This window comes from Acomys russatus, chromosome 19 (assembly GCF_903995435.1).
Source record: "Acomys russatus chromosome 19, mAcoRus1.1, whole genome shotgun sequence".
Classification (NCBI taxonomy): Eukaryota; Metazoa; Chordata; class Mammalia; order Rodentia; family Muridae; genus Acomys; species Acomys russatus.
In genome coordinates this window covers 17,095,777-17,106,574 of record NC_067155.1, presented here as the reverse complement: position 1 = coordinate 17,106,574, position 10,798 = coordinate 17,095,777, and the positions used below count along the sequence as shown (strand labels likewise).

The 10,798-nt window shown below is 54.7% G+C and overlaps 1 protein-coding gene across 1 annotated transcript in view; it reads left to right on the top strand.

The window, feature by feature from the left end:
• Positions 1–10,798, top strand: part of Sptbn4 (spectrin beta, non-erythrocytic 4) — a 48,286-nt gene that overhangs the window by 30,848 nt on the left and 6,640 nt on the right. The window contains 9 exon segments of the mRNA XM_051162033.1: positions 1,740–2,018; positions 2,126–2,256; positions 3,028–3,232; positions 4,266–4,646; positions 5,919–6,163; positions 7,289–7,427; positions 7,557–7,641; positions 8,468–8,664; positions 9,356–9,978. Of these exon segments, the coding sequence (XP_051017990.1) occupies positions 1,740–2,018; positions 2,126–2,256; positions 3,028–3,232; positions 4,266–4,646; positions 5,919–6,163; positions 7,289–7,427; positions 7,557–7,641; positions 8,468–8,664; positions 9,356–9,978 (2,285 nt within the window).

The window sequence follows — 10,798 nt, the reverse complement described above, 5'->3', positions numbered from 1 at the left end:
GTTCTTCCTATCAGACGCAGTGGTGTTTGTGTACTGTACATTGTGTACACAGTGTGAATGCTATGCAAATAGCTGTGCCGAGTCGTTTGGAGACTGTGTGTGTTCAGTACATCTGTAAACTGGGGTGGGGGGGTGTGGGGTGGAGAGAGGCAGGGAGGAGGGGGAGAGGAGGTATTTTTGGTTGTTGAGGGTTGAATAAATAGAACCTACAGATGTAAAATGTGAGTTAACTTCTGAACGGCAAAGACGCCTGCTTCTTGCCGTGCCCTGACTAGGAATCCAACCCAGATAGAAAAAGAAAAAGAAAAAGAAAAAGAAAAAAAAAAAAAAAAGGAATCCAACCCAGAGCTTCAGTCACGCCAGTGACTTACAGCCCCAACTATGACTTTCTTTTTTTTCAAAGTCTTCTTTTTCTCAAAGAGACTTAAAAATCATTTTACATTCATTATTTGTATGTGTGCGCGTGTGCTTCACCCTTACCGCAGGGTATGTGAGCAGGTCAGAGGGCAAACTGTGGGAACTGGAACCACGTGGGTTCCAGGGATACTGTCATCCTTGCCTTTACTGCTGAACATTTCTGACAGACCGGAAGGCGTTTTAAATTTTGAGACAGAGTTTCGATAATTTACCCAACGTGGCCTTTAAACCTACTCTGTGGCTCAGGCAGGCCTTGGATTTGCAATCCTCTCGCTCCAGGCGTGCACCACTGAGCTTCCCTGGTGCCCCGACCCTTTTCAGTTTAAATTTACTTTATTTTTCGGACCACAAGATGATTCCCCCCCCGCAAAAGTGTGGGGGTGAAATTAGGATGTGCCTATGTTCCAACTGCCTAGTGTTGTTGTTGTTGTTTTTTTTTTTTCACTGTTTTTCTTATTTTACTGCTCTGAACACTGGGTGTGTCTTATGGCCTGAAAAGTATGACATATTAGATGTATTTTAATTATTCATTGAGGTTTTCATATATACGTATAATGTATTATGGACATCTCCACCTCCCTGTCTTCTTTCCTCCAACTTTCCTGGCTCACCCACAATCTCTTTTAAACTATTATTATTGTTGTTTGTTTGGTTTGCTTGTTTTGTTTTGTTTGTTTAGTTTTGGTTTTTCAAGACAGGGTTTCTCTGTGTAGCCTTGGCTGCCCCGGAACTCACTTTGTTGACCAGGCTGGCCTCGAACTCACAGAGATCCGCCTGCCTCTGCCTCCTGAGTGCTGAGACTAAAGGCATCAATACCGTTTGCTGTTTTTGAGGCAGGGTCTTACTGTGTGCTTCCGGTGGTTTGGAACTCATAGAGATCCACCTGCCTCTGCCACCCAAGGGGACTACCACCCTCAAATGACTGCCCTGTCTCCAGTCATAAGCTTCCGGTAGATGCTCAGCTAGGGCTACTGCCTCCCGTAAGCTGCACTTCTCAGTAGGTCGATCCTATGTAGGACTTGTATAGGTAGCTGCTGTGAGTCCAGGAAGACAGCGTCTCACAGCATCCCTCCCAAAGGGCCCTACTAACGTCTCTAAACTTGACAGTATGCTCTTTGGAGCCAGCCTCCAGTTTTCTCACCGATTGCCCTTCGCTTGTCAGGGCCTGTTTTCCCACCTACAGCAGGCGGGGCAGGGGTATGAGTGAATGCCACATGGTAAGTGACAGGGCATCTAGCTCAGTGGCCTTGCCAGTCGCAGAGGGGCTCAGGGTGCTGAGGAGTCTCTGACATCCTTCTTTCCACCCGACGTCTCATCTGCAGGGCCTGCGGCGGGAGATCCAAGCTCACGGGCCGCGCTTGGAGGAAGTGCTGGAGCGCGCGGGTGCGCTGGCCTCGCTGCGCAGCCCGGACGCCGAGGCCGTGCGCCGTGGCCAGGAGCAGCTGCAGAGCGCTTGGGCCGGGCTGCGGGAGGCGGCCGAACGGCGGCAGCAGACGCTGGACGCCGCCTTCCAGGTGGAGCAGTACTACTTCGACGTGGCGGAAGTGGAGGCTTGGTTGGGCGAGCAGGAGTTGCTCATGATGAGTGAGGACAAGGGCAAGGTGCGCCGGGAACCGGGGGGTGGGGTGGGGGGCTGAGGGGGTCTGGCGACGCTGGAGCCCGGGGGCCCCGCCGCTGCCGTCTCATCGCGGGCGCCTTATGCCCCCAGGATGAACAGAGCACCCTGCAGCTGCTCAAGAAACACTTGCAACTGGAGCAGGGCGTGGAAAACTATGAGGAAAGCATTGCGCAGCTGTCGCGCCAGTGCCGGGCGCTACTGGAGATGGGACATCCAGACAGGTGGGCGGGGCGGGGGCGGGGCAGGGCGGGGTTGGGGAGGGACCAGCTCGGAGGGGAGGGTCCATCAATGGCTAGGACTGAGAGTAGCAGCGGAGCCAGGCTTGATGTATTCCCAGCACTCAGGAGACCGAGGCAGGAAGACTGCTGCAAATTTGAGGCCAGCCTGGTCAATAGAAGAGCTCAGGGCCAGAAAGGGTCACATAGGGAGATCCTTATCGGAGACAGAGACAGAGAGATTGCTAATGGCCAGGACGGGGAAGAGATATCTTCTTACATGCAATATTTTGAGAGGATTGAAAAACCTGGAGTGCCTCGAAAAGAAAGAGCTAGGTATAGGTGGGTAATGCGACCATCTCACTGAGCTTCTAGGAGGCTTGGCCCAGGGGTGGGAAGGGACTCCAGATCAAGACCCAAGTCCAGAAGCCTGGAGGTTAAAGCTGAAGGTGGGAGGAAGTTAGGAACCCTGCCCACACCACTGGGAAAAAGCAAGGAACCATTCACAGGTGCACTCAGTGTCTAGCAGATATTACAGACACTATGTTACTATATTATTTTTAGCATCGCCTACGTCATTGCTATAGCGGTAAGTGCCAGGCTGGCTCAGTGTGAGACTTACAGAAAACAGCCCCACCAGAGGCTATCTTAAGGGATGGGACCCTGGCAAAGGTTCAGGAGGAGGAAACAGTCCTGCCTTAAAAGGGGGGAGGAGGTTACAGATGCTCCCAGAAATCTCAGGGGGCCTCTCTGCTATCCCCCTGCCTCCACCATCAGTGAGCAGATCAGCAGGCGACAGTCTCAGGTGGATCGCCTCTATGTGGCGCTCAAGGAGCTGGGTGAAGAACGCAGGGTGAGCCTGGAACAGCAGTACTGGCTATACCAGCTCAGCCGCCAGGTGGACGAACTGGAGCACTGGATAGCCGAGAAGGAGGTGGTGGCTGGCTCACCGGAGCTGGGTCAGGACTTCGAGCATGTGTCGGTGAGGGTCCTTGTCAATGCAGAGTCTTTATTTATTTATTCATTTATTATGTATACAATGTTCTGCCTGCATGTGTGACCGTCCACAAGATCTCATTATAGATGGTTGTGAGCCACCATGTGGTTGCTGGGAATTGAGCTCAGGACCTCTGAAAGAGCAGGCAGTGCTCTCAACCACTGAGATACTGTGTATCTCTAGCCCCAGTCAATGCCCAGTCTTATTTACTTTTCTACTGGGATGACCAAACACTGTAACCAAGGCAACTTATAAAAGGCAATGTTTAATCGGACTTACAGTTTCAGAAGGTCGGAGCCCATGATGGCAGAGCAAAGGTAAGGTGGGCAGGAAAAGATAAGCATTCATATTTTCATCCAAACATAGGAGGCGGAGAAAGGCACACTGGGAATGACCCAAGTCTTCTGAAACCTCAAAGTCAGCCCCCAGTGATACCCTTTCTCCTACAAGGCCACAGCTCCCAATCCTTCCCAAACTGTTCCACCAAGGGGAGGATCCAGTATTCAAACCTATGAGCCTGTGGGGGGCCATGTTCATTCAAACCACCCATACCAGCAGTATTGGCAGCTGCTGTGTGTCCCGTGTAGGTCAATGGGCCTCCTTTTTAATTGTCCTACCTCATGGCCCTGAAACACACACGTTCATGTATTGTAAAGCACTCTTGGCACCTGAGAGGTGGGAGCAGGAGGGCCAGGAGTTGTGGTCATCTTTGGCTGCAGGGTAAATTTCAGGCAGCCTTGGCTATCCGAGACCCTAACACACACACACACACACACACACACACACACACACACCAGGAATGGTACACTCACGACTTAAAATGGTGTTAGTTATTAATACTATGTAATGTAATTTGCCACTTCTATTACTGCTACAAGGTGCCCAAGAACTATTAGATATTATTTTATTATTATTGTCATGTCATTATTACTATGATCAGTACCTGTCACATGGTAACAGGTTGGAGGGGGCTGGGCTATCTAGCACTGTCACGCCCCATCCACTGTCCCAATCCCAGGTGCTACAGGAGAAATTCTCAGAGTTCGCCAGCGAGACCGGAACCGCGGGGCGAGAGCGGCTGGCAGCGGTCAACCAGATGGTGGACGAGCTGATCGAGTGTGGCCACACGGCAGCGGCTACCATGGCTGAATGGAAGGACGGGCTGAATGAGGCTTGGGCCGAGCTGCTGGAGCTCATGGGGACTCGGGCCCAGCTGCTGGCTGCCTCTCGGGAGCTACACAAGTTCTTCAGCGACGCCCGAGAGCTTCAAGGGCAGATTGAGGAGAAGCGGAGACGCCTGCCCCGCCTGACAGCACCGCCCGAGCCCAGACCCAGTGCCAGCTCCATGCAGCGGACTCTGCGAGCCTTTGAGCATGACCTGCAGCTCCTTGTGTCCCAGGTAGGGTGACAGCAGCCAGATAGCCCAGTGGGAGGGGGAGGGCCTGAATAGCATGGCTGGGAGAGCAGGCAACAGAGCAGTGGACCAGGGAAAGCAGCCTGGGGACAATAGGAAACTGGGCAGATAGAAAGTGGTCTGCTTGCATGGTACCAGGAAATCCAGTCAAGATGGGGGGGGGGGCGGGGTGAGTACTAAAATTTAGCATTTTAGATTTCTGTTTTTCTTTCTTTCTTTCTTTTTTTAAGACAGTCTTACTGTGAAGCCCTTGGTGGCTTGAGACTTGTTATGAAGACCAGACTGGCATTGAACTTGCAGTGAGCCTCTTGCCTCTATCAAAAAGGGCATGAAGCCAAGTGTGGTGGTGCACACCTTTAATCCCAGCACTTGGGAGGCAGAGGCCGGCGGATCGCTGTGAGTTCAAGGCCGGCCTGGTCTACAAAGTGAGTCCTGGGCAGCCAAAGCTACACAGAGAAACTCTGTCTTGAAAAACAAACAAACAAACAAACAAACAAACAACAACAAAAACCCAACCAACCAACCAAAAAAAGGCATGAGCTAAGCTGTGTGTGGTACCTCATGCCTTGACTACACAGTGAGATCTGCCTCAAAACAAAAATTGAATAGATATTTGGAAACTAGGTTACCAGTAGGTAACTAGTAGGTCTGATGTAAATGGAATAGAAAAAAAAAGTTATACGGAATAGACCTCAGGGTGGAAAGAGGGCTCCTGGGAAAATCAGATGTCTCAGAGAGAAGAGAAAGGTGGGCCTGTGTGAAAAAGTAGGGCGTTGGGCACGGTAGAAAGAGTTCTCAGATCAAACGTTGAGGCAGTAAAAGGAAAGAAACCTGGTAGTAAAGATAAAAGCTGAACACAGGTAACGTCAGTGAGGAACCAGGCAGGCAGCAAGGCTGTAAGTGAGGTAATGAGTGGAATCTCAAGGAAGAAAGAGGGTGGAGCCTTAGCCATATGGGGTGGGGTGGGGGAGGAGCTTCGGCTGAAAGGGCGGGGTCTGGGCCACAAAGGATAGGGGAACGAAGAACCTGATCCGAAGGGGCGGGAAGCGGGCGTGGGGGTGGGGGAAGGGGATAGGGGGATATGGTGGGGGTAGGGGGGTAAAGGAAGAAGCCGGGACCACTGAGGCCAGGAAAGAGGGAGGGGCTTGGTCCACACTGAGGCAGGGAAAGAGGGAGGGGCTTGATCCACAGGTGTTACGGGAGGATTAAGTGAGATAAACAGGATGGCGTGAGCCTGTGACCTGGCATGCCTCTCAGGTACGGCAGCTACAGGAAGGGGCGGCCCAGCTGCGCACGGTCTACGCGGGCGAGCACGCCGAAGCCATCGCCAGCCGGGAGCAGGAGGTGTTGCGGGGCTGGAAGGAGCTGCTGGCAGCCTGTGAGGATGCCCGTCTGCACGTGAGCTCCACGGCTGACGCCCTGCGCTTCCACAGCCAGGCCCGCGACCTGCTCTCCTGGATGGACGGCATCGCAGGCCAAATCGGGGCAGCTGACAAACCCAGGTGCCTCTCACCCCACTTTAGGCTTTAGCTGCCCTGACCGCGCCCCCCTGTCCCTCCCCCTGCCCTTCTCCCGACAACAGCCTCTTTGCATAGGAAACGCGAGCATCCTGGCAGGGCCTCTGTGTCTCTGTGTGCCACACACTGTTCTCGGTGCTTAGCATGTGCGAGGATCTCTTTTATGCCTGGCACAGGGTGCTTCCTGCCCTCGATCCTCTCCGGGTGTCCACATGGCCTCCCTGTGGGCATGTCACCGTTTGGCATGGGCTGAGGCCTGTACTGGAGCAAGGGAAAGCCGTTTGTCACTGTAGATAAAAGCAGACGTAGCCCACTAGTCCTCACACAGCCGTTCTGGGTCATTGCCCGTCGGAACCCAAACGTGAGCTCTGCACGCTAACACAAGGCCTGTCAACCCAGACACTCGGGAAGCTGAGGCAGGAGAATGAGTTCAGGGCCAGGGTGGCTAACTTAGCAAGCCCCTGCCTCAAAATAAAAGGTAAAACGAAGGAGTAGCAGTGCTTGCCTGTCATGCACGGATGCCTGGGTCAGGCATCTGTAGCGTGGAATAAGCCAGGCGTGGTGGCACATGCTTGCATTCCCAACTCTGAGGAGGTAGAGGCAGGGGGATGAGGGTCGTCCTTTGTCACCACATGCCGAGCTTGAGGACAGCTGGGCTACATGAGACCCCCCCCCCAAATAAAAAACTTCTCAAGTTCAAAGTAAAGCTGGGTACAGAGGTGCACTCCTGCAATCTCCACACTTGGCAGGTGAAGGCAGGAATGTGGTGGGGGTGGGGGTGGAGGAGGAAGGGAGTGGGGGGGGAGGCGGTGTCATCTTTAGCTACACAGCGAGTTTCAGGACAGCATGTGCTACAGGAGTCCCTGACTGAGGGAGAGAGAAGGAAGGGCTTGTTGAAACCCCAGGTGTGCTAAAGCAAAACTTTGGCACCCCCGGATCATTGAATTAATGAAGCCCCCCCCCAAGAACTTGGCCAGAAGACGTTGCTGCCCTGAGATCCTGTAGAATGGGAGCAGTGTCAAGGGTTTGTGCTCAGCGGGAGCTGCGGCTAAGGGGCAGGGCTAACGGTGGCTGCACGCAGCTTGGATCCCTGTCCCCTGCCCTCTGCAGGGATGTGTCATCCGTGGAGGTGCTTATGAACTACCACCAAGGCCTGAAGACAGAACTGGAGACTCGTGTGCCTGAGCTGACGGCCTGCCAAGAGCTTGGGCGCTCCCTATTACTCAACAAGAGTGCCATGGCTGATGAGGTGGGGGGGGGGGGGGAGAAGCGTGGGCGGGGCTGGGGAGGGCGGCGGGGGGCGGGGCGGAGGTTATGCCTCTCGGCTCCTGCCTTTTGCTTGCCCTGGTGCCTTGCTCACCCACCCACACACGTCCAGATCCAGGCACAGCTGGACAAGCTGGGGACCCGGAAGGAGGAGGTGACAGAGAAGTGGGACCGCCACTGGGAGTGGCTGCAGCAGAGTGAGTAAGGGGGCGGGGCAGGGGGGCGGCAGCACAACAGGGGGCATACCTCAGCATGTCCGGCCAAGGCCAGAGGGTGACATGTGACATGAGCATGCTTTGCACACCACCCTTGGGTGTGGAGAACCAAACCTTTGGGCCCGGGAAGGTCAGTGAGTGGACTGCCTTACCTCTGAGCTAGCTCCTGGTGGCAGATCACTGGGGGTGCTGTAGGTACCTTTGAAAATATCCCCCCAGAGCCGGGCGTGGTGGCGCACGCCTTTAATCCCAGCACTCGGGAGGCAGAGGCAGGCGGATCGCCGTGGGTTTGAGGCCAGCCTGGTCTACAAAGTGAGTCTAGGACAGCCAAGGCTACACAGAGAAACCCTGTCTCAAAAAAACCAAAACCAAAAGCAACAGCAACAAAAAATCCCCAGAGACTAAGGATGTAGCTCAGGTGGTTATACAGCGCTTGCCTAGACGCAGGAAGCCCTGGCTTCAATATGTAGGCCCTCGTGAAACCGAGGTCTCAAAGCAACACATGTCTCAAAGCAGCAAAACAGCCAAGTCTGCCAAGTCAGATGACCTGAGTTTGACTCCTAGGACCTCTTTGGTGAACGGCGAGTTCTTGGATTCCCACATAATTGTCCCCTGACCTGTACATGAGCTTGCTTTCACACAAACAATAAATACAATATATTTTTAAAAAAAATATCCCTAGTCTCCATTCCTCCCAAGGCTGGACTGGAGGTAGCCCAAGGGTACAGGGGCCAGAAAACCATTGCACCCACCCTCAGGGAAAGGCCTGAGGCTCTCCTAGCACCTCACTTCATGTGCCTGCCCCCAGTGCTGGAGGTGCACCAGTTTGCTCAGGAGGCCGTGGTGGCTGATGCCTGGCTCACAGCCCAGGAGCCTCTCCTGCAGAGCCGGGAGCTGGGCAGCAGCGTGGATGAAGTGGAGCAGCTTATCCGACGTCACGAAGCCTTCCGGAAAGCAGCAGCGGCCTGGGAGGAGAGGTTCAGCTCTCTGCGGCGCTTGACCACGGTCAGACCCCAGATCCTGCTTCCCTCTCACCCGCCCACCCACTGTTCCCTCTAGAGTAGGCTGATAACACCTGCTCTGAGCGCCCAGCCCTGCGTTGGGCAGACCTGGGCTCTAAGTGAGGGCAGAGGGACCGACCTGTAGCTGACACTTAAGAGCCAAGAGGAGGCCACGATTTTTTGGTGAGGCTATGTAGAGGATGGAGATATGAGAGGCGGGGACCGGAGGAGGGGGTTATGGAGACCCAGAAGCCCTTTGCAAGACAAAGGTCTGGTCTTGAGGAGTCAGGCAGGGAACTTGAAGAGTACTATGAATGAACAGACCTGCTGTAGGAGCCGGGCGCGGTGGTGGCGCATGCCTTTGACGCCTTTAAACCCGAGCACTCGGGATGCAGAAGCAGGTGGATTGCTGGGAGTTCGAGGCCAACCTGGTCTACAAAGTGAGTTCAGGACAGCCAAGGCTACACAGAGAGAAACCCGGTCTTGAAAAACAAAACAAAAGAAAACCAACCAACCAAACAAACAAAAGAATAGAAACTGAGGTCTTCAGCAAGAACAGGCAGTGGTTGAAAACCCTGCTTCTCTGAGGAGCTAAGTTGAGCAGAGAGGGGGACCGCCCAGCAACTTCTCGAACCCTCGCCCTGGCCCATTCTCCAACCTGACCTGACCTTTCTACCCCCCCCCCCCCCCGCCAGATCGAGAAACTCAAGGCAGAACAGAGCAAGCAGCCACCCACCCCCTTGCTGGGGCGCAAGTTCTTTGGGGATCCCACAGAACTGGCGGCCAAGGCAGCTCCCTTGCTACGTCCAGGGGGCTATGATAGGGGCTTGGAGCCCTTGACCCGCAGGGCCTCGGACACGCTGTCAGCGGAGGTGAGGACCCGGGTTGGGTATGTGCGCCAGGAACTCAAGCCGGAGCGTCTCCAGCCGCGCATTGACCGGCTGCCCGAGGCCTCGGGGAGGGTAGAACCCGCCGTCCCGACAGCGGCAGCGTTGGAAACTACAACGGACACCCCTGGAATTCCGGCGGTGGTGGAGCAAGTCCGGCCCCGGCCAGAGCGCCAGGAGTCAGTGGATCGTGCGGAGGAGCTGCCGCGGAGACGACGGTCAGAACGCCAGGAGTCCACCGATCAACCCGAGGAGGCGTCGCGGAGGCGGCGTCCCGAGCGCCAGGAGTCCGCGGACCACGAGGGGCCGCACAGCCTTACCCTGGGTCGCTACGAGCAGATGGAGAGGCGGCGGGAGCGACGGGAGCGGAGGTTGGAGCGACAAGAGTCTAGCGAACAGGAGACTCCCGCCAGAGGAGAGCTGGTCAAAGGGTGAGGACCTCTGTGACCAGGATGTTAAGAGCAGGGTCAGGATCGGCCTTATCATGGGACCTTCAGGGCTGGCAGGGGAAGCCCAGGGGACTTGGAAGCGCAAGGGGGTGTGCGAGAAAGACAACAGTACGTTTAAAAGCTTGAAGGCACCAGCTTGCCCTCGGCGCTGCTTAAAACTCAGAAGGCAGCAGGCTGTGGTGATGCATGTGTGTAATCCCAGCACTTAGAGGCCACCTGTAACGCATACTGAGGACCAGGGATGCGTATTTCTAAAACAAACAAATGGCCTGTGCTCCACTCACTCGGGAGATGGGGGCGGTAAGAGCAGGATGCTATTTTCAGGGAGGCCAGACGTCAGTCCGAGCTGCATGAGACCCTGAGTCTCTCTCACACACACACACACACACACACACACACACACACACACACACACACACACGGCTGAAGAGATGGCTCAGCAGTTAAGAGCACTTGCTGCTCTCCAGAGGACTGACGTTTAGTTCCCAGCACCCACACCGGGTGGCTCACAACCACAGCTCCAGGGGATCCAACCCCTCCCTCTGGCCTCTGAGGGCACCAGGCACACATGCGGTACACATATGTACATGCAGGCAAAACACTCATGCGCATAAATAAAACCTTTTAAAAATTAAAAATATTTTTTTTAAAAAGGTCAAACAGGGGCTAGAGAGATGGCTCAGAGGTTAAGAACACTGACTGCTCTTCCAGAGGTCCTGAGTTCAATTCCCAGCAACCACATGGTGGCTCACAACCATCTATGAGATCTGGTGCCCTCTTCTGGCCTGCAGGTGTATGTGCA